This window comes from Mytilus galloprovincialis, chromosome 4, assembly GCF_965363235.1.
Source record: "Mytilus galloprovincialis chromosome 4, xbMytGall1.hap1.1, whole genome shotgun sequence".
Classification (NCBI taxonomy): Eukaryota; Metazoa; Mollusca; class Bivalvia; order Mytilida; family Mytilidae; genus Mytilus; species Mytilus galloprovincialis.
Window position 1 is genome coordinate 41,672,282 of NC_134841.1, and position 25,254 is coordinate 41,697,535.

At 32.4% G+C, this 25,254-nt stretch overlaps 1 protein-coding gene and 1 pseudogene across 1 annotated transcript; one reads left to right on the forward strand and one right to left on the reverse strand.

Moving 5' to 3' along the window:
- Positions 1 to 11,490: 11,490 nt before the first annotated feature.
- Positions 11,491 to 19,769, reverse strand: LOC143072171 (uncharacterized). The gene is made up of 3 exons (XM_076246992.1): positions 19,440 to 19,769; positions 15,694 to 15,910; positions 11,491 to 14,493 (listed from the first exon to the last, which is right to left on the reverse strand). The coding sequence occupies exons 1-3, from the start codon at positions 19,762 to 19,764 to the stop codon at positions 13,662 to 13,664; spliced, it is 1,374 nt and encodes a 457-aa protein (XP_076103107.1). The 5' UTR covers positions 19,765 to 19,769; the 3' UTR covers positions 11,491 to 13,661.
- Positions 11,709 to 12,559, forward strand: LOC143071031 (uncharacterized; annotated as a pseudogene).
- Positions 19,770 to 25,254: the final 5,485 nt, after the last annotated feature.

The following is a 25,254-nucleotide window of genomic DNA, read 5'->3' on the forward strand; positions in this document are numbered from 1 at the left end:
AGGATTGTTTTGCATGTACAAAATATCTCCAAGAGTGTTTCGACAATTCAACGGATATTATGGGTTGCTGTCTGCATATTATAGTGGTGAATAATTTTTTTCAAACATGGATATTGGTTATAATGATGTCAAAGCATGATTTAAAACATGCAAAGTTCATTGACAAACGCTATATTGTGTCAACGAAGCGTACAGTATAAAAAGGTGCAATGACAACGAAGCGTACACAACATGAAAATACACACTTGAAAAACGTGTTTTTTTTTTGTTTCTAGATACAAAATAAACATACGCACTTTATAAGTTTGTTAATTTTAAACTATGAAATTTTCAAAAATGTATGTTTTAAAAACTATGAGGTACGAGAAACATTAAGTTTTGAATATTTAAAAATACAAAGCACGTTTTATCATCGATATCGTCGTGCGTTTTTTGATGTTTGTATATAAAAATGTCACATATTTAAATTTAAAAACCTTTTAGTAACTAATAAGTATTATGGCAAAGAATATATTGGAGCAAAATATCCGAAGAGTAGATATGGGATTCTTTTTAAAAGTAATAATTCCTTACTGTCTGAACTCAGTGTTACACGGTGTGTTCGATTCGGACGCGTTAACGTCCGGTTTCATCTGTATCGGGGTTATACGTGGTGATTTAGGTACCTGTATTTTAGAATATTATTAATTCGTATATTTTAACAAATTTGATTCGTTTAGGGATAGTCACATGTTAAACTATATTTTCGAAGGTAGAGAGAAAACGGCGGATAGCAAAATGCATATTGACCGGCAAAAAGCATATCGCACGGTTATTTTTAGAATATCTAAAAACCGATATACTTTGTGACGTCATGTAATGAATTTCAGGATATTGTTTAACGTTTTGAAACACATGATATCTGTGATCGCTTATTTGACGAAAAAAATCTTCAAATACATAAGATGTAAAAAAAAAAAAAAAAAAAGTAAATGAAATAACAACTAATATGTTGTTATTGTCAAGGAAACAATGTAATATCTATAAAATTCCAACAAACCTAAATGACGATTTTGATACAAATATGGTCGGAAATTAATAATATAACAAATATAGCCTTTGTATGAGGTCAATACAGAATATATCGACCCAAAGAAGTATATCGAGCTCGGACTTCGTCCTCGGTCAATATACTTCTTTCAGGTCAATATATCCTTGTATCGACCTCATACAAAGGCTATATTTGTATAGTATTTGATTTGTACTAAAAATTTTGGTACAGAAATAATACCAACAGTGATCGCAATATTCCATGTTTGAAAATCAAATATTTAGAGATTTGAAATAGACAAACTGCTGAAAATGTAACGGTGTAACCAAAATTCTGTAGTATTACGATTTCAAGTACAAATCAAGTACTGTAAAAATATATGTACCTAAATATTACAATAATTTTAAGGTAACAAAACTGTACTGAATATTAAAAGTAAATTTTCCGTACTACAGATTTTTGGAACAGAAATAGTACCTATGCAAAAGTAGCTGTGTACAAAAGGAAGTTTGAGATCGATTTTGGGGATGATGGTCCCAACTGTTTAGGAATTAGGGGCCCAAAACAAGCATTTTTCAAGTTTCAGGTGGATGTTCAAGGTGCATTAGTCGTTCTATGTATGAGAAATTTAATAAAAGATGCATACAAAAACTTAAAATCTACCCTTCCAAATTTATCATACACTGAAATTGTATGATAGTTTTTCAGATGACAAAACAAAGAAGAGGGACGAAAGATACCAGATGGACATTCAAACTCATAAATCGAAAACAAACTGACAACGCCATGGCTAAAAATGAAAAAGACAAACAGACAAACAATAGTACACATGACACAACATAGAAAACTAAAGAATAAGCAACATGAACCTCACCAATCTCAGCTGCTCCGGAAGGGTAAGCAGATTCTGCTCCACATGTGGCACCCGTTGTGTTGCTCATGTTATAACAAATCCAGTAAAAAGTCTAATTCGGTAGGTTACGTTCAAAGGAAGGGAATTGTAGTTACGACGTAAGGAACATATCCGATATCATCTGTGAAACGGTTATTCCAAAACGGTCAACCAACTCGTGAAGGCGTCCGTAAAATTGTAAGGCACACTGATCTAAAATAATAATTATTTGCAAGATCATTCTGTTTAAAAATTAAAATACAAATAAAAAATAAAAACTATAAAAATGTATATATATGCACTATACCTTTTATTTTTGAATTGAAATAGGCTCTTTTTACATCAAAATCTCTAACAGAAAAACGACCATTTTTATTAGTTGCACATGATCCCCTTGTTAAACCATGTAAGTATAGCTCTAACAGAGATGCTGGATTTCCTGCATAAAATCTTACAGAGTACTTCATATTTTTCAGGATTGAAGTCGTTTGTCACCAGGACTAGTGAACAATGTGTTTCCTAAAAATATGGAAAATTACAACTTTTAGTGTTCAAGGAGCAAGTACCACTCTGCTGCAAACTTTGCATATATTGATAATTTTTAAAAGAATATTGTGCTGACAGTTTAAAGAGAATTTAAACTTTGTAAATATAATATTATTTCTAAATCAAATCAAAGTTCATGAGAAAATCTTGAAACAGTTATTGATCAATTGGTTACTTGCTCCTGAACATACACCATCGTCATTCTTGGAGATATAAAATATATGATTATGATTACCAATTGAGACCACTCTCCACCACAGATCAAATGACGTAGAAATAAACATACATGTGCACATGTCATCATATAGGCTTCAACAATGAACAAAACCCATTACAAGATTATAATTATTGGAATATGGATTATATCATTAAATATGCTAAAATATATATTTATAAATGCCTGTTAAAATTTATTGATTTGATCTTTTACAATACATTTTGAAGAAATCTTATTTCTAGATTTCTTCAAAATGTATTGTAAAAGATCAAATCAATAAATTTTAACAGGCATTTATAAATATATATTTTCGCAGGTCTTGAACAAAACGATTGATTAATCATTCCTGTTTCAAGAGTGTGAACAAATAATGGTATCAAAATTTAAAATTTGAGCTTTTGTTATTGCAAAACCTATCTCATCTCAAGTTTCAAATCAACGAATTAATATTTTCATTACTAAAAAAAAACAGTAGGGATATAGATATATTTTGTATCATAAAAATCTGATTGATGAAATAAGGGTATAATTCATACATGTAACATATTTCAATGGTTATATAATGTATATGTGCAACGGTAGTTTACCGTATAGCGGGTTATTTTCGTGGGTGTAAAAATTTGCGACTTTCATTGAATAAGGTATACAATATATTTTGGCGGTTATTATTTTGGCGGATTCAAAACTTGTATCTATACCTTTTCATGTGCACTTTTATATTGGCGAAATTTGATTTGGCGATTTTGTTCTATCCTCGAAAATAAGCAAAAATTTACACCCCGTGAAAATAGCCCTCTAAACGGTATACAGGCGTTTTTCAATAAAAGTGTAACTTTCAGACTTAAAAAAATGGAAAACCAACTTCTCTAGTGGACATATTCACATGTTTTATTTCCCCCCACAATCCCTATATTGCAATAGTAACAAGAATGATTCTTTTAATCAAAGCGCGTACTAAGCTGTACACTCATATTTTTATCATAATTTTAAAACCAGATACCGAAGGAGATTTGACCCGTTTTGTAGTGGACATTAACAAAAATACGATATCACTCTGGTCCATTTGATGTGCTGAATTTTGTTTGCCAACAATTAAACTGCCGTTATAAGCACCACTTCTTTTGTAAGACCCTAATGTTTATATCTCTTGCAAGCATTGACAATGCAGTGGCGTAGCCAGGGTTGAAATGATGTGGATGCCTTTGCCGAGCGGAGCGAGGCGAATTTTTTTTAGACTATTTTATGCAGAAAATTATATTTTTTTTCAGACATTGTTCCTGTAAGCACATGTACTCCCCTAGAATCCGACAGTGATTAGATTTTTGTTTAATTTCAAAATACCCACGAATTCATATAATTATATTTCAAACAAAATTTTAATGTTTTCTCGAAATTCTCGAAATTGAATGTAATTCATAATTTATTTATTTGATGTAAAAGTTTCCCACCAATCTTATATTTGACATCTCATAAACGGCCCCATCACAGCGGCACTTCTGTATAAAGGAACTGAAGTGATCCCCTTTCCTAGCATTTCTCAAAAAACGGCCCCATCACAGCGGCACTTCGAAATACAGGAACTGAAGTGATTCCATTAACGCGTCGCAGGGAACATCATCGAAATTCCTGGTCTTCGTCCATCCGGTCTTGTTTGCACTCTCATGTGTACAATTCTTGCCAGATTTTTATATCATCAGCAATGACAATTTCGAAAATAAGTATAAGCTTTGACCTTTTGAAATATAAATTATACGGAACTCCCATTGCATTTTCTCTGAAGCTTTTATTTCTCCATTAAAAATAAAAGGAAAAGGAAAAAACATTATTTTTTATTAGTTATTGCCCTTGTTCCTTGGTTACATAAAATATGTGCAATACAGGGGACATAGGAATTTTGTTCTTTTATTGAAAATAAAATTAATATGTGGACCTAGATAGAAACTGGAATTTACTGATAAGCCTAGGAATGATCACACTCTATTATAGATTCGTTTTTTTTCACGTCGTCTTTCATGTCACAGGAAACGATATCAGGATATGGTGGTTTAATTGTCAGTTATGTTGTTAGTCAGTTGTAGAAGCCATCGCTCCGCTAGGCTCAATTTCAGATGAAACATGTCCGAGGATCTGTGCATCGTCCTCTGCACTTTCCGTAGTCGACGACGTAATCTTTTCACAAAAAAAAAAAAATCGAGAACACTTTTCTGCGATTTATCCATCTTGTTTTATTACATGAACTAAATTATCCAAAAAGACTTCATCGAAAATAATTGGATGTTAACCCTTGTTACATACGGATACCTCCGAGTTTAACTGCTGCGAAAATATCTTTATTTATAATTTTTTTCCTGACAAAATGATGTGGATGCTTAAGCATCTGAGCATACATGCAAGCTACGCCACTGCAATGATTGATTTTATAAAACTGTTTATTAGCAAAATTTAATGACTTCGTTTCAGAACAAGTGATCAGTATGCTGGAGTTTCTTATTGACAACATATTTGTTGAATTTGGAGGTAGACTTTTTCAACAAATTGTCGGCATTCCTATGGGAACGAACTGTGCGCCTCTCCTTGCCGACCTCTTCTTATTTTCATATGAATCGGAGTTCCTTCAGACACTTGTCAAAAACAAGAAGATCAAAGAAGCCAGGTTATTTAATTTCACTTTCAGATATATTGATGATGTTCTTTCCATTAACAATTCGAACTTTTCTGATTGGATTCCATTAATATACCCACCAGAACTAGAAATTAAAGAGACCACAGACACGGCTTCCTCTGCCTCATTTTTAGACTTATACCTTGAATTTGACATACACAGTCATCTCAGTACCAGAATCTATGACAAACGAGACGATTTTAATTTTGAAATTATCAATTTCCCCCACCTTAGTAGTAATATACCAACTTCACCTGCATATGGAATATAATACATTTCCCAACTTATTAGGTATTCAAGAGCTTGCAGCTCCTATTCAGACTTTGTAAAACGTCACCAGTGTCTGAGCAGAAAATTGATGAACCAGGGATATGTCAAAGAACGTCTCGTCCTTTTTCTAAAAAGTTCATCGGAAGATACCCAGAACTTGTTGATAAATATTCCGTATCAACTTCACAAATAATACAAGATGGTCTTGAAGTATAGATTTTGCGTACTGACGTTTGTTATCATCTTAATTACGTATTATAGTATTCTTTTATATGTCTTTTTTAGATATTCATTTGAAGTGACTCTGTGGTTATGTAAAACCACATACTTTGAACGGCAAAATTATTTCATTTATTGATATTACTTTTACTTAAGGATCTTGACATACTATGAATGACAAAACTATTTTATTCAATAAGACTACTTTTTCTGTTTAGTCTGTTTTTTATGATATACATTTGACGTGAAACTGTACTTATGTATCCCGTCATACTTTGAACCACACCATTGTTTTATTTATTATTATTACTTTTACTGTTGAATCTGGTTTTTGTTATATCTACTTTACGTGAGTCTGCATTTATGTATGCCGTCATACGACAAAATTATTTTTATGTCTACCTATGCGAATTTCAAACGCGCAATTTTACACCAGTAATGAAAACCTTCTATCATTTATGGGTAGACTTTACATAGATAAATTCAGCCGTATTTGACGTGAAACTGTACTTATGTATCCCGTCATACTTTGAACCACACCATTATTTTATTTATTATTTTTACTGTAAGTCTGTTTTTGTTATATCTACTTTACGTGAGTCTGCATTTATGTATGCCGTCATACGACAAAATTATTTTTATGTCTACCTGTGCGAATTTCAAACGCGCAATTTTACACCAGTAATGAAAACCTTCTTTCATTTATGGGTAGACTTTACATAGATAAATTCAGCCGTATAGGAAAAGCAAAATGAAAATGTTGAATTTGATGTATGCCTTTTTGTGCTACTTTGTTACATTTGTTGTTTATGTAGTGATATTAAGATGATAACACAATATTGACTGTTGTACCCCTATTTTTGACATTTTTACTCTTTGAGTATGTTTGTTTTGTTCATGCATCGTTGACAATGTAATGGAATTTGATGCGACTGTCATATAAGTGAGAGGTTTAGCTAGCTATAAAACCAGGTTCAATCCACCATTTTCTACATTAGAAAATGCCTGTACCAAGTCAGGAATATGACAGTTGTTATCCATTCGTTTGATGTGCTTGGACTTTTGATTTTGCCTTTTGATTTTTGATTTTTGATTTTCCTTTTTGAATTTTCCTCGGAGTTCAGTATTTTTGTGTTTTTACTTTTTTCGTAGTGGACATTTTGTCAGGGACACACCTTCTAAAATAAAAAAAAAGAATCCTTTGTCAAAAGCTGTTTGTTAAGATATGTTGGCTCTAAACATACCTTTGAATAATTAAAGAACTTATACTAAGTAAAAATAACATTTATTTCTACTTTTATTTTACAATATTTTAGAGTATGAATGTTGAACAGGTGGTCTAGGGACATGCCATTTTGGTTATTTTGAACCATTCAGAAATCAATATCTTATTAATCCCGCTAAAAATAGTATAATGTTTCTTTGCATAACAATGTTAAATCTAATTCAATGTACTGACTGCACAAAAAATTACTTGTAAAGATCAAACACATTTTTTTAAAAGTGTCTTGGACAAGAAATCACGTTTTTATTGAAAAACGCCCATACATGTAGATATCAAAAGATGTGGTATGAGTCAAATGCAAATGAGACAACTCTCCATCCAAGTAACAATATGTAAAAGTAAACCATTATAGGGGTCCAGCTGGAATTATATAGTTTCTCACAAAGTAATGTAATTTTTATTGCAAATTTAAGTTATAACAAGAATGTGTCCACAGTACACGGATGCCCCACTCACACTATCATTTTCTATGTTTAAAGGACTGTGAAATTGGAATAAATTCTCTAATTTGGCATTAAAATTAGAATGATCTTATCAAAGGGAACATGTATACTAAGTTTCAAGTTGATTGGACTTCTACTTTATCAAAAACTACCTTGACCAAAAACTTTAACCTGAAATTTGCACTATCATTTTCTATGTTCAGTGAACCGTAAAATTGGGGTCAAAACTCTAATTTGGCATTTAAATTAGAAAGATCATATCATAGGGCACATGTATACTAAGTTTCAAGTTGATTGGACTTCAACTTCATCAAAAACTACCTTGACCAAAAACTTTAACCTGAAGCCAAAAACTTTAACCTGAAATTTGCACTATCATTTTCTATGTTCAGTGAACCGTAAAATTGGGGTCAAAACTCTAATTTGGCATTTAAATTAGAAAGATCATATCATAGGGCACATGTATACTAAGTTTCAAGTTGATTGGACTTATACTTCATCAAAAACTACCTTGACCAAAAACTTTAACCTGAAATTTGCACTATCATTTTCTATGTTCAGTGAACCGTAAAATTGGGGTCAAAACTCTAATTTAGCATTTAAATTAGAAAGATCATATCATAGGGCACATGTATACTAAGTTTCAAGTTGATTGGACTTCAACTTCATCAAAAACTACCTTGACCAAAAACTTTAACCTGAAGCCAAAAACTTTAACCTGAAATTTGCACTATCATTTTCTATGTTCAGTGAACCGTAAAATTGGGGTCAAAACTCTAATTTGGCATTTAAATTAGAAAGATCATATCATAGGGCACATGTATACTAAGTTTCAAGTTGATTGGACTTCAACTTCATCAAAAACTACCTTGACCAAAAACTTTAACCTGAAGCCAAAAACTTTAACCTGAAATTTGCACTATCATTTTCTATGTTCAGTGAACCGTAAAATTGGGGTCAAAACTCTAATTTGGCATTTAAATTAGAAAGATCATATCATAGGGCACATGTATACTAAGTTTCAAGTTGATTGGACTTCAACTTCATCAAAAACTACCTTGACCAAAAACTTTAACCTGAAATTTGCACTATCATTTTCTATGTTCAGTGAACCGTAAAATTGGGGTCAAAACTCTAATTTAGCATTTAAATTAGAAAGATCATATCATAGGGCACATGTATACTAAGTTTCAAGTTGATTGGACTTCAACTTCATCAAAAACTACCTTGACCAAAAACTTTAACCTGAAGCCAAAAACTTTAACCTGAAATTTGCACTATCATTTTCTATCAGTGAACCGTAAAATTGGGGTCAAAACTCTAATTTGGCATTTAAATTAGAAAGATCATATCATAGGGAACATGTGTACCAAGTTTGAAGTCGATTGGACTTCAACTTCATCAAAAACTACCTCGACCAAAAACTTTAACCTGAAGCGGGACAGACGGACGAACGGACGAACGAACGGACGAACGAACGGACGAACGAACGGACGAACGGACGCACAGACCAGAAAACATAATGCCCCTCTACTATCGTAGGTGGGGCATAAAAAGTATGAAATAGAAAAACTTGTTTTCTTTTTCTGGCTACCACACTTTGGTACTTTGCGGATACAAATAAATCTATAACGAAGAAGAACTGTATAAATATACATGTTCATGTGATGTCTTCTCCGACGTCCGCGTAATCAACATTTTTAAGATTTTGGGAAATGCATTTAAAGGGCACTAGCTTTACAAGATAAAAACAAAACAAAAAGTATGATTTTTACCCAACATTGATGAAAGTTGAAAAATGAAATAATTCGCTTCTAGCCCCAGTATGGTTCAATTTTGTTGAAAGTAAGCAAAGGTACTAATTTTCCAATTCTCAAAGTTTCTGTGAAAATAGGTTTGAGTGGAACTTGTTCATGGATTTTTTAAAATAAGTATATGTTTGTTTAAAAATAATATCAAAGGAATTCATTTTACTTTTTAACCAGATGCTCCGCAGGGCGTAGCTTTATACGACCGCAGAGGATGAACCCTGAACGGTTGGGGCAAGTATGGACACAACATTCAAGCTGGATTCAGCTCTAAATTTGGATTGTGATTAAATAGTTGACACAGCATAGGTTTCTGACACAGAATGAATGTGTTCTAATGAACTTAAAATTTTAGTTTTCTCTTAGAGCAATTCACTATGCTGTTGAATATTAATCCTCTCAAAAAAATGTTTGAAGAAATTTTCTTTTTTATTTATGAAATTTCAAATGAGAAAAATTGAACCCAATTTTTTTAATCACATCCCCCTTTCCCTTATTCCAAAACTAATCTCAATTAAAATTTCTAATGGAGTTTGCAACAATAACTACTCATTTAAATACATCATAAAATATTAAGATGTAAAAAAACTGCTTGTTATCACTGAATGGTAAAGATTATTTTAATTCATCAGTTGGTAGTAAAAAGTGAATATACATTGTATATTGTATATAACAAAGATTTAAGTTGATTCTGGACAAAGAAAGATAACTCCAATTAAAAAAAATCTTGCTATTGCACAATATTTTGCAATTAGATATTTCTTGCTTACTATTCTGGACAAAGAAAGATAACTCTAATTAAAAAAAAATTTGCTATTTCACAATATTGTGCAATTAGATATTTCTTGCCATTGCGCAATACTGTGCAATTGAAAAGACTTGCTATTGCACAATACTTAATATAATAATTTTAGATCCTGATTTGGACCAACTTGAAAACTGGGCCCATAATAAAAAATCTAAGTACATTTTTGGATTCAGCATATCAAAGAACCCCAAGATTTCAATTTTTGTTAAAATCAGACTAAGTTTAATTTTGGACCCTTTGGACTTTAGTGTAGACCAATTTGAAAACAGGACCAAAAATGAAGAATCTACATACACAGTTAGATTTGGTATATCAAAGAACCCCATTTATTCAATTTTTGATGAAATCAAACAAAGTTTAATTTTGGACCCCGATTTGGACCAACTTGAAAACGGCTAATAATCAAGAATCTAAGTACATTTTTAGATTCAGCATATCAAAGAACCTAACTGATTCATTTTTTGTCAAAATCAAACTAAGTTTAATTTTGGACCCTTTGGACCTTAATGTAGACCAATTTGAAAACGGGACCAAAAGTTAAGAATCTACATACACAGTCATGACAGTTAGATTCGGCATATCAAAGAACCCCAATTATTCAATTTTGATGAAATCAAACAAAGTTTAATTTTGGACCCTTTGGGCCCCTTATTCTGTTGGGACCAAAACTCCCAAAATCAATACCAACCTTCCTTTTATGGTCATAAACCTTGTGTTTAAATTTCATAGATTTCTATTTACTTATACTAACGTTATGGTGCGAAAACCAAGAAAAATGCTTATTTTGGGTCCCTTTTTGGCCCCTAATTCCTAAACTGTTGGGACCTAAACTCCCAAAATCAATACCAACCTTCCTTTTGTAGTCATTAACATTGTGTTTAAATTTCATTGATTTCTATTTACTTAAACTAAAGTTATTGTGCGAAAACCAAGAATAATGCTTATTTGGGCCCTTTTTTGGCCCCTAATTCCTAAACTGTTGAAACCAAAACTCCCAAAATCAATCCCAACCGTTCTTTTGTGGTCATAAACCTTGTGTCAAAATTTCATAGATTTCTATCAACTTAAACGAAAGTTATAGTGCGAAAACCAAGAAAATGCTTATTTGGGCCCTTTTTGGCCCCTAATTCCTAAAATGTTGGGACCAAAACTCCCAAAATCAATACCAACCTTCCTTTTGTGGTCATAAACCTTGTGTTAAAATTTCATAGATTTCCATTCACTTTTACTAAAGTTAGAGTGCGAAAACTAAAAGTATTCGGACGACGACGAAGACGAAGACGAATGGTTTTTCAAATTTTGCGGTCGTATAAAAACTATTAATATTAATCGGAACAAAATTCACAGAGCTATGATTTTTATTTCGGAACTTATTTCTCATTTTTTTAAATCATAAAATTAGGTCCGGAACAAATTTTAGTGCTGGAACATATTTTCTCATTCGTCTCAACTCGGCCGATTCCGTACCCTCATCTAAGTGGAAATATATGGACAAGTATTTGTTGTACAAAGCCAACAGCAAGGTAACATGCTTGCCTTTGAATTATTTATTGGAGAGAGGAAATATATAGTTAACATAACTCCTGCACAAGCAGCTGCTGGTGCAAAACTATCCTTAAATGATGTAAACAACACTACCATTGTAATATCTGTATTCAAAGAAGAAAGAGATGACCTCCACAACTATGTTAACCAATTCATGCAATGGTATTTGATGATATTAAGTTTCAAAGATACAATTTCAGAAGGAGATATCTATAGAAATAACATTAATTTGAAATTTTGTATACCATTTTTCTTTAGCCATTCCAATTTATCCAAATACATGACAGAATGCATCGATTATATCTTAAAGACAGAGATCATGCTGTCAGAGAAAATGGCATTGAAAGTTAGAGCTAGTTCTTTTGTCAACATAACTGGTAGAAAAGGGGAAAACAAAGCAGCTGACCTGCAAAAAGAAAATCAAGTAATGGTACTAAAAGACTTGATCAGGGGTTTAGGGTCAAACATTCGAAAACAGAAAATTCAATTATAACAATATCAAAAGCAGCACCTGTTGTGAAACAAATTTGTGAAAATGTAGATACTATGCTAGGTGTGATTGATAAAAAAACTAGACATAAAAAAAGATCTGTTGAAGACGATGTTAAGCAAATTATTAAAGAACTTGAACCTTTGAAACCATGGGTAAAACAAACAGGTCGTCAATTGTACTGTTTCAAGAATATAAAGAAATCACCATTTTCCTTCAATCGAACTGAATTTGAAACCAGTGTTACAAGAACAATCAATCGACTGAAAAGAGACCTTCCACCATTACAAAATGAAGGAGATGAAGATGAAGACGAAGATGAAGAAGAAAGTGATGAGCAATAAATGTTTTTTAACAAAATAAAAGCACTTAATACATCAAAGTAGACATAAAAACATTTGTTAATATTACATTCTGAAATAAGAGACTATTGTTTAAGTGTAATATACATGTTATAGTAATCAATTTCTGAATTAAATCAAGGACTTTCTATACAAATTATCAGACTTATATTATCTTGTCGGTAGCTGACGCAACATGACTTTATAGCAAATCATTTTTTCTCGTGTTTTCTTCATAACTACATGTATATATGCTCAAGTTTAACAAAAAATCGTTTTTATGAAATTTGATACATTTTGTCATTTGCTAAAATGCTGTTTGTCAAAAGATTTCTCTGATCGTTTTTTAAATATTGATCTCTGAACTTAGAGGTATTTGTTCGTTGAATTTTCAGTACTCTCCATCTTGGTTGATATGTAAACTGTATTACACAACTGGGACGTCACGTTCTTCAAAAGGATACGTCTAATTTCAATAATCCATCATTCTTTCAACATGTTCAAAATCTTAATTTTTTTGTCATCGTAAATGGCTATTATTCAGATTTTATATTAACAAATAATTATAATTATGTAACAAAAATGTACTGTGAAATATGCAAATAACTACTAGCATCGTAAATGTATATCAGAGATACATGTATGAAACTAAGTTTATTGTTAGGTGCTAGCTCTCAAGGGGCGGTGTTGTGAATTAGTTAAAATCAACAGAGACGAGTCCTGTTTTTAGTATAGAAAGTCCCTGATTAAATCAAATATGGAAAAAATAATATAATGTTGCTGCTTCAGGAAACTACTTGAATATTAACAAAGATGGAAAATGTGTCACTGGCACTCATACCATATATTTATTTACATTAACATGTGCTAATCAAGGTCTTTTCTTTGTTCTAACTTAATTGCTTAGGGACGACATCAAAAGTTCAATGAAGGATAAAAAACTTAATTCAAATAGTTTTTGCACTGACCCCCTACCCCCCTATTAACTTAATTTGGGAAAAATTGATTGACCCATATGGATATATGTAAAAATCAATGTCGGATAACCAAATCTTGCAGCAGTTCAACACCCCACCCCCAAACTATTTGAATTAAGTTTTTTATCTTACATTGATCTTTTGATGTCGTCCCTTAAGCTGCAGAATGAGCAACATCTTTTCTTGTCACCAGCATATAATACATCATCAAATCCAAAGTATTTTACCAATAGTTTCCTGAAGCAGTTATTTTCATTTTTACAATATTGAATAACAGAACTTGTTAACCCAGCACGTGCTTTTGATAAGTCACTATTGTTAAAATACATAATAGCCTCAGCGTTTTCACCATTACGACCAGCTCGTCCTATTTCCTGCATGTACTTTTCCAATGTTGTTGGTGGTCGGCAATGGATGATTCTCTTAATAGAGGGTGCATTTAGTCCCATGCCGAGGGCAACTGTTGCAAGGACCAGTCTTAATATAGGTTTTCTTTGACAAAGGTCCTTCACAATATGTTGCTTCATAGTTTCTGGATAGTCAGAGTGATATTGAGCAAACAGTCTATTTTCGGGAATATTTATTCCATTGTACCCATTTTCCTTAAGTTCATACTCCAAATAGCGGAAATAATATCCAAGACTCTCCAAATTTTCAACATATATAATAGTTAGAGGAAAATCGCTTTGCTGCTCATTTAGTTGTTCAGCTATCGGTTTGATCAGTTCATCCAATTTGTCAATTTTCCGGATATTTGGGAGTCTTCTCCTTACCTCTAGAAATATGTTAGGACGATCTGGATTGCTGATGATAAGAGTTGTTTCCCTATAGTTCAGTATTAGTTCTAATTCCTTGAGTGCCTTTGGTGTAGCGGTTGCTGTAAGAGCAAGATGTCCTGCCGTTTCAAAAAGGCATGTTAATTCACCCAACTTCATAAACTCTGGTCTAAAGCTTTCACCCCTACAAAGAAATAAGGAAAAATATACAGGGCAATGAATTCACTACCAGGGATTGACATGTTCTCTTATGGAATAATATATATGTGTAAATTGAAGATGAAGATTTACATTGACAAAGCTGTATCAATAAACTATATTCATGAAATATGTATTTCAACCTAATATTCATCATGCATTTGTTAACTTTTTTTGTGTGGAAAGAAATTGTTTGTTAATTGATTATTTATCAATTGGTATGATTGTTTACTTTCATTTTCTTTTTCAATTGAAAAGAATTGAGTTTTTCATTTTCTATACATGTACAACAATGTACAATATATGGTTTCCTTATGGTTAAGATTGAGATGTGCTATGTGAAGATTCAGTTTTTTCTTCTTGTTATTGTATATTGCCACTATTTGTTTAATTGTATATTAATTCAAAGACCAAAAAAATGCCAACAGCCTCATTGATAAAAAACTTAATCATTTGTCAGTAGACATAAGTCAGACACACAGTACACCTTTAATAAGAGAAAAACAGACCAAATATTTTATATTTTAAAACAAACAGTTATATTTACTAATTAAGAAATGCAGTTTTAAAAAAACCCATGCAATATACATTTTTGTAGCTGAGAATTTCCATGAAGTATCTGCAAATAAAACTCATATCTTTGTTATGAATGATTTTGAAATTTTTTACTTATATACATGTACTTTAGAGCTGAATTGTTAACAAAACAGAGCAGAAAACTCAACACATATGTAACTACTTGATACTACAATAAGTACAGAATTTAGAAAATGTCAAATATCATCATAATCTATTATCATACATGTCATGTCTTTGGTTTCAATTATTTGTTATTATAAATTCAGATATTATATTGCCAACAAACTGATCAAGACTCAACGCGGGGCCACTAGGCTTACTACCCACTTTGCAACCAGCTGAAATGTTTATGTACATGTATGTACATATGTTACCTAGGGAGGGAATCGAACCCTCATACGTTGAATAACCCTGATCAGTTTTGTTAACAATAATTATATTATTCATGAATATAATAATGCAACTGTATTTTAAAAGAAATAAGATTGGGGCTGTTAAATATAATTTCAGTGGTGTTCTACAAATTGTCTTCAATATAAAATATAACCAATGTAAGCATAGGCAATAATTGATATTGACAAAGTTTGTTTTTCTAAATTATTCATACCACTCTGAAATCATGTGTACTTCATCAATTACTATGCAGCAAACATTTGTCTGGTAAACTTCTGATCTCATTAACTTCCCAAATTTCTTATTGGAAAAAGTTTCTGGATGCACATATAGGATTTGGTACTCTCCTTTTTGTAGTTGTTCAAATGGCACATCTGTTTTCAAATCATTTTCAGTGTCGTCATCTTCCTCAAAGGTTATTCCTTTGGTGCCTATTTTGTAGGATAAAAAATGTACATTTTATTTTTGTATCAGACGAATTTCACAAAGGCTAGAGCCCAAGAAATTATATAATATAATTTCTTGGGATACCAATTCATGTGTTTTCAAAAAATGTTGCAAATATAGTCTAGAGAAAAGCCAAAATGAATAAAATTAAGAACCATTGACAATTGAAGTCAATCTGACCAAATAACAACCAGAGGCCACCAATAGGTCTAAAACGCCGCAAGAATATGAATATGAATACTTGAAGTATATAATTAAGTGTTCTGAAAATTAAAATAACATTTGTTCAATGATCAACATTTTACATGTATGATCAAGGTCAGGTGTGTGGATGACGTACATTGCTGCTCACAGATTCACTAGTTCTTTCTTTTTTTAAGATTTCATAATTAAAATTCTAAATGTATGATTTATTAGCTGTTTCTTTGTATTGTGTTACATTGTCATGATAATGGATGGATATATTTCTCGTTTTTTTATAAAGATAAGATCGCTGGTTTTCCCGTTTGAATAGTGTTTATGGGGCCCTTTATAACTTGCTGTTCAGTGTGAGCCAAGGCTCCATGTTGAAGGCCGTACATTGACCTATAATGGTTTAATTTTTTAAATTTTTATTTGGATGGAGAGTTGTCTCATGGGCACTCACACCACATCTTCCTTTATCTATAGATAAAAAAAAAACTATTTGTGCAATTGTGTTTATTTTACAAATATTAAAATAAAGAGCAGTACATGTTTAAATGATGTTTAACAATGTCTACAGTGTAAATTCACCTGTAGTGAGCACTTGAATAATACATAAACCTCTATATTTGACCACTTTATATACAAAATACTAGACTAAAAACCCCAACAAATATCCAATACAGCAACAAATAAAAACAGGTAATAACTTTGTGACTTTGAAATTTGGACAGGTACTGTACATACATTTGTACATGTACATGTATCAAATATATACAGGTATGATGTTTGATTTGCAGTTTCAATCAATTCAGCTTACAATTTTTAGATTTCAAAAGTGTTTAATGCAGCTCTAGCCTTTGTGAAATTCGTCTGATACAAAAATAAAATGTACATTTTTTATCCTACAAAATAGGCACCAAAGGAATAACCTTTGAGGAAGATGACGACAATGAAAATGATTTGAAAACAGATGTGCCATTTGAACAACTACAAAAAGGAGAGTACCAAATCCTATATGTGCATCCAGAAACTTTTTCCAATAAGAAATTTGGGAAGTTAATGAGATCAGAAGTTTACCAGACAAATGTTTGCTGCATAGTAATTGATGAAGTACACATGATTTCAGAGTGGTATGAATAATTTAGAAAAACAAACTTTGTCAATATCAATTATTGCCTATGCTTACTGTTACACAGGGATCTCCATGGATGAAAATTGAACCATGGAGGAACTTTCACCATTACAAACCTTGTTTACGCTGTACAGTGTAGCGCGATCGGAAGTATTTTATCCCTCCATACAAAGATGGTGAACATGCTAATTCATTGCTTATTTAAATTATATTTATTTGAATTTTCATTATAGAATTAGAAGTATCAATATTTTCATTTATTGCTGTTTTTAACCATTCAAATGCCAAGTCTTCATGGTCCCCCCTTAGTCGAGAATGACCAAAAGCTGTCATGCAGGTCCCCAAGCAGATTTCTTTTATTTTTGGTAATTGTTATGGGGGTTAACGTGGACACCAGAGCCCATTACCTGTATGGCTGATTTGCAGCAACAACAAAACAATTCGTACGAGTTATGTAAAAGGTTAAAGAGATTTGTAAAGCAAACGTTGACAAATGAAAAGGTTTTTAATGACTTTATCTGGAAAAATTGATGCTGTGCAACATGCATCTTTCGAGTCTGAATAGAAACCGGAAACGCGGACGTATCAATTTGATTGTAATATACGAAATGAATTCGGAATTTAGATACGATATTTCTTTACAGGAAATATTTAAGTTTTTACTTTTAAACTGTTAAAGTAATTCTAAATTATCGTTACTCGAGTTATTTGCGATGTAATAATATTTACTGTTTTGCGTCTTATTTTGTACTTCTTAAAAAAGGGGGATGCTGATTGCGTAAGTCAAAATAAAGCACGTGTTCGACTTGTTAAACTGTTTTCTTTGTAACTGGATTAATTTATTAATTTATTTATTTAATCTAAATGATCATAATCATTTGCTGAAACTTAGTTGATTACTTCGACAATGGATCGTCTATCCTCAGATAGTATTCTCCTGTCTGGTTTGTTGATCTACCTGTACAAGCTCAGGTACAAGTAATTAGCGATCTTAATCCGGATATCCCTCAGGCGTTAGAACTGTATTGGATTATAACATAAAAAGCCTAAGGGTTATGCAATTACATGCATTTGATTATAATTGATAAAAAAATGGCGTCGGGCTACAAAAAACGATGAAGTTTTGAACTATGGCGGAAGACAATTTAACGATGGCGCAAGACAATTTAACGATGGCGCGAGTCATTTGACGATGGCGCAAGACATTTGAACGATGGCGGGGCTCCATCGTTAAACAGGCCATGGAGATCATATATTATATGAGCGTAGTAATAAGAGTACAATATCTTTAACAGTAAAACTTATTGCCAAATGACGTTAAAGGTACACAAATGTATTTGTTGGTGCATGATGATGAATCGTCCACTTTCATTAAAAAAAATCTACTGATTTTGACGTGTCACTTTAATTTTTCAAAAAATGACAATAACCATATATATATAGCTATTTATATTAAGACCTCTGAAAAATCATGATGAGGATATATCTAGGTAAAATTTCAACCAATTTAACGCTAACAGTAGCTGAAAATAACCATTTGACGTCAGACAGTAAAGGGCATTACTACCCTCATACATTTTTGTATATTTATCCATAAGAGGGTTTGTAGCAGTACTATTGATAAACATTACAAGAATACAAATTTAAAATTGATGTTTTATTTCTACATTTCATGTATACACCTTAATCTGTTAATATGGCTATTTGTTCGCCATAATTTACTGGATATCACACAGGTTTCTGTAACATTTTGACGTCATTATACAAAATATCTGACACCACAATGGAATAGTGATTGTTGTTACGTAAAAAGTTCAAGCAGATAGGGTTAGACATGTAAGAGCAAAGGTGTTTACATTGTACATGTAGAGACAAACATGTTTAACCCCGCCGCATTTTTGCGCCTGTCCCAAGTCAGGAGCCTCTGGCCTTTGTTAGTCTTGTATTATTTTAATTTTAGTTTCTTGTGTACAATTTGGAAATTAGTATGGCGTTCATTATCACTGGACTAGTATATATTTGTTCAGGGGCCAGCTGAAGGACGCCTCCGGGTGCGGGTATTTCTCGCTACATTGAAGACCTGTTGGTGACCCTCTGCTGTTTTTTATTTGGTCGGGTTGTTGTCTCTTGACACATTCCCCATTTCCATTCTCAATTTTACATATTATTTGTATGTGCGCTATACTACACTATACCTGAAATGTTTAAGCTACATGCTTTTATTCCTTTTTTTCGAAGACTGAGTACTTGATCTTGCATTAAAGAATTCAGAGGAGAAGCAACCATAACGGTCATTGGTTGTTTTCTATCAAGTTTCTTTTGAAAAAACCAAGGTAAAATCTGGAAGATCAGGCTTTTACCATAGCCAGTCGGCAACACTGAAATGCAGTCTTTGTTGAAATACAACGCCTTTAATGTTTCCAATTGCTTCTCTTTTAAAATTATATCTGACGATGAGCATGATGAGAATAATCCACTTTCAATTTTACAAAATTCGATACAATCTTCAAAGGAAGCCATTTTGAAATTTTAACCTTCCACTAGAGGTAAACCGTTCATCTTCCGGCGAAGAAATGTAAGGCGTAGACACATATCACTTACCGTATTACAGCCGAGGGATAGAAGGATAGCGGATTCTACCGAGGATTGCCGAATGCATATTTTCTGTGAAATAAATTCCGGTGGAACATATTTCCTATTAGCTCCGGCGGAACAAATGTCACACCGGAACACATTTTTTGTTACAACGGAAAATTTATTCAATTGTTCATCTTATTCTGAATCCTTTTTGAGCACTCTAGCCCGCAAGGAACAGCAGATTTTGTGAAATAAATTCCGGTGGAACATATTTCCTATTAGCTCCGGCGGAACAAATGTCACACCGGAACACATTTTTTGTTACAACGGAATATTTATTCAATTGTTCATCTTATTCTGAATCCTTTTTGAGCACTCTAGCCCGCAAGGAACAGCAGATTTTTTTTACATTTATATGTTTCTTCAATTGCGTTTTTGAGTAAGATTTTAAATTTTCTATTTAAACAAATCTTTCAACATTATATAATAAACTAAATTACTTGATCTGTAATAATTGGTCAGGATAAAACTATGTACCAAATATCAAATCTATACATTAAAAAATAACGGGGGGAAATCGTGAAACTGATTAACAGGACTGATAACGGACGGACAGACAGACGGACGGAGTGCAAACCTACAGCCCCTTTCAGCTTTGTAGGTAATGGGCTAGCTATAACCAGGGTCCATTTCAAAGAAAAGCGTCTGTTCTCAATATTACAGGGGACATTACAGAACAACGCCGTATCTATGCTAGATGTAAAAAGATGTCGAAAATTAGATTGCGCTGCAAAAAAAGGAAGAAGTTAAAATAAAGAATACAATCCTCCCCCGGGAAATATCAAATGGTCGTCCTCTTAATCCTGCTACTGATGAAATTTTTGGCACAGATTCACAACAAGATTGCTTGATGATATGTCCTCGCGGTTATTTTTAAAGCGACGGAAAAGAAGCATTACAATACGTCTGTTGACGTGCGTATATCTTAAAAGACTGATCATTTATTAAACAAATCATGTTCAGTTTTCAGAATTATCAATTTTAGTAAATCAGTCAGAGTGGTTATCGACTATTAGTGGTACCGTTTAAGTTAAGCTTCAGCGCAAATTCAGTCCTGCATAGAGTAGACATATCGTTTGCTTTCAATAAGATATGTTCCGTCTATTTATTATTTATTGACATTTTCAAATTCAACAAAGGTCTGAAAAGCTAAAGCAGAGATTTTGATTGACTGCAATCGAGCTATATAAACCACGGCGGCAAAATGCAGCTATGATTGAAAGAACAAATATGTTGTTCCCTCAAGATGTTTTGTCGTTTCCACAAGATAGTTATCTCGTTCCCATGTTGTTCCCTCAACATAGCTATGTAACTGTATTGATATGATAAGATTGTATTGTCTTCTACATTTGTATTTAAAAAGAAAACGTCTGATCTTAAAACTTGGTGTACTATTCACTGTCAAATAATTCAAAACTAACTTAGTCAAAATGGATTAGCTTGTCGGATGAGGCATGTATAGAAGAAGACGCTCACTGTTTACCTGAGGTTTGGCAAATACCTAAATAGAATTTTAATATTCTAAACAAGTGTGGACACAGATGAGTGTGGATAGTATGTTTGGATGTTTGACAGTGTCTTAATTATGACAAAAGGGAGTTCTATGTTTTCCTATATCGTGTTATTAACGGCGTTGCACGATGACAACCAACCTGAACATTAGGAATATTGTTTATTTAATATTTAGTTTTTATGTTCAAGACGGGCATGGAAGAGACAGTAACTACATTAGTTACTAAATGATTATGATCGAATATATTCCACATCTTTGATTTTGGATTCATTTTGTAGCTAGGAGAGCAACACATAATAGGTTCATTTTTTCATGTGTTTTTTTCTAAATGGGAGATGATAAATAGATTTGATAACATGATATAAGGAGCCTGTAATTCAGTTGTTATTTGTTTGTGTGTTACATATTCGCTTTTTTGTTTATTTTTTTGTACATAAATAAGGCCGTTAGTTTTCTCGTTTGAATTGTTTTACATTGTCATTTCGGGGCCTTTTATAGCTGATAATGGGGTATTGTCTTTGTTCATTGCTAATGGCCATATGGTGACCTGTAGTTGTTAATTTCTGTGTCATTTTGGTCTCTTGTGGAGAATTGCCTCATTGGCAATCATACCACATCTTTTTTATATGTATTTGCTTACTATTTGTATGGTTCTATTATTTTGTGGTGGATCATCAGTATCATTAGTATTTTTTTTTTTTTAATTTGATCAATGAACAATCGAAATAGAATGCTTTTATCTCCCTATTACTTACAATGTACATAGAGGTGATACTTCTTTGACAAATCCTTGTACATGAGTGTTGTCTGTCAAATCTTTGTTTCACAAATAATGAATTGCATAACAATGAACTGAGCTCAAAGCAAAGTATTTTAATAATACACTTAGACAGAGAGCTAAATCCAGTGATATACTTTGTACTACAGGTCCCTCACGAACATCCATCGACCAAAACCATATCTCAATAACATGCCATACTACATGGTTGGATCAGAAGTCCTGAAAAAGACATGATTTTTTTTTATCGTATTTTAAGTATATATGCACAGGTTAAAACTTTCTTGAAGTATAATCATTCAGTATCTAGTAACTATCAATTTGCTTCATGCAAAAATTGATATAGGTGGAGTGCCCCTCTCAGTGTTGAAAATAAGAACACACCTCCACCTAATTTTAGTCAACTGATGAACAAACATTCAGAACTATAAAAAAAATTCTAAGACTTGTCAGTGTCTATTTACCATTGCCACTGAATCAGCGAAATAAATTTTACACATAATTATATACATGTAAGACTAAAATTTTAAAGTACATATATAAGACAAAAACTGACATTCGGTCTTTACTGACAACTTCATTCCCCAAGTCATTTTCAAATCCGACTTCATGATAAAAATTAGATTCCATATTTACATGTACAACCAATGAAAATCAAATATCCCTCTAATAGACTAGCAATGAAATCCCTGTTTTCTAAAATGGTAGCTAGGTGGAACCTAAAACTAAAAAATATTTACATGTAAGAATATAAATTTTTTTTGTCTTCTGTTGGAGACTGTATATTGACCTCTAGATGTCTTTCAATTACATTCAGTTTGGTGTGGGTTGATATTTGATTGTTGTACATATTACAACCAAATGCTCCGCAGGGTACAACTTTATACGACCCCAAAATCAATCCCAACCTTCCTTTAGTGGTATTGAACCTTCTGTTTAAAATTTATAAAAATCCATTCACTAAAACTAAAGTTATTGTCTGGAAACTAAATGTGTCTTCAGACGAAGAGACGACGACTGTCCCAAAAGGAAAAAAGGTTCTGAAATATTTATTTCCACAGAAATACATATTACAGTATACGTTCCTAATGGAATAAATGATATAGAACATTTTTTCCAAGAGGAATAGGTATTATAACATCGTTTATAACAAAGTTTCCAGTGGAACTTCTGTTAGGTGGAACAAATATACGTTGACAGCCTACTGACTGCTTAAAAAGAGACCCGGTCCAGTCATGCTTTGACAGTGATTCCCTGAATAATCAACCATTTTTCCCCACAATAAAAACGGGACGGGCACTATGACCCCCTCCCCCTTTTTAGTCCGCATCTGCAAACTCTTTTAACAAGTATCTGTATCACATGTACACTTCAATCTCAAAATTGGATTGTCCGAGGACCGTTTTCCAAATCCTTGACCGTTACCTGTCTTACGGAAGCCGTGTGTAATTTCCCCCCTCTTATTTGAATACACTGAGTCGACCTAGACTATTGACAAACTAATTTTGACATAAGTTATAGTCTATGGCTCAATATTTAGTCCCAGTTTAAAGTTTTAGTGAAGTCCTGTTTTATAGTTCTTCCTAATTTCCCGATTCGTTGTTAATAAAGGCCGGCTATTTATTTATTTGTAGTAGCATTGTATTTGTCGGGTAATATACGTGGGTAAATGGTTATTTATTTTACTATAAGTCATGATTGGAACTTCCTTATATTTTCAATCGTCTTATTTTTTCTTCGCCGGTACCATAAAAATGACCTAGCTGTAACTAACGCGGCGTAATTTGATTTTTACACGCGAACGTTTATATATATATATATATATATATATATAAAAGTCTATAAAAACGACCAACCAGCAAATTTACTATGTACCGGATCGTCTAGAATAGGCGATACTATGCAGATAAGGAAAAAATTATATCAGTCTAAAGATTTGCACAACGGTACTGATATAAGATGTTATAATACGAAAATGTTGTTATTAAATCGTGCTGACAAATATTTCGGCTCAACAAATGGCCTTCTTCAAGTGTCACAAGTTTTAACAATACTCAGTATTGTTAAAACTTGTGACACTTGAAGAAGGCCATACTCAGTATTGTTAAAACTTGTGACACTTGAAGAAGGCCATTTGTTGAGCCGAAATATTTGTCAGCACGATTTAATAACAACATTTTCGTATTATAACATCTTATATCAGTACCGTTGTGCAAATCTTTAGACTGATATATATATATATATATATATATATATATATATATATATATATATATATATATATAGGTTTAGTTTAAACAGGTAGTTTAAAGGTTTTAATATGAACTTGCTTGAGTTTGTTTGTATAACTGTTTGATCAAGCATTATAATTAAGATTTACATTGCACTCAATATATAGGTGGGGCTGCAGCTTGTTTCATGTTATTTGATGCTTGAGAAAAAAGTTTATTCAAACAAAGCAAACAAGCCAATCAAACATTTAAACTACATGCTTTAGGAAAAAGCTCTAAAACACACGAAGACTATACTGTTTATGATTCAACCATTGATAGCAGAAGACTGGCTGATGGCTTTTCATCCTGACAATAGACTTTTCTCTCTGCCTCAAACAAGAAAGCTACCGTCAAACATAATTACATTAGTCGCAGTCATACTGTATAAAATCATCTCTTCATCATAATATCTTGATATTACTCTTCAACCTGATTTAAAATGGACTTGATCAACACACTAAAAATGTTATTGCAAATGCAAACAAAAGCATAGACTTTGTTAAAAGAAATACCAAAACATCTATCCAAAACAGAAAGGACGTCATTAAGTCTCAGGAATACCTACAGGACACTTGTACATGTTCGACCAAAACTAGAGTATGCGGCTTGCTTGGTTTGGACCCTCATACTTGTGAACAATACAATAAACTTGAGATGACCCGGAGTGCGACAGGTATGCTAAATACTCTTAAATGGCCTTCCTTTATTACAACAACGCAGACTTAAAAAAAACCAACTAAATTCATAATGTACTAATAAACTGAGATTACTATAATGTGTTATAGTAGTCTCAGACATAAATAAGGCCT

Coding starts and splice junctions, on each gene's coding strand:
- LOC143072171 (XM_076246992.1), bottom strand. CDS start 19,764: ATGGCTTCCTTTGAAGATTGTATCGAATTTTGTAAAATTGAAAGTGGA. Junction 15,911..19,439: donor ATGTAGCTTAAACATTTCAG/GTATAGTGTAGT, acceptor CCTACAAAATAG/GCACCAAAGGAATAACCTTT. Junction 14,494..15,693: donor GTACACATGATTTCAGAGTG/GTATGAATAATT, acceptor ATTTCTTTGTAG/GGGTGAAAGCTTTAGACCAG.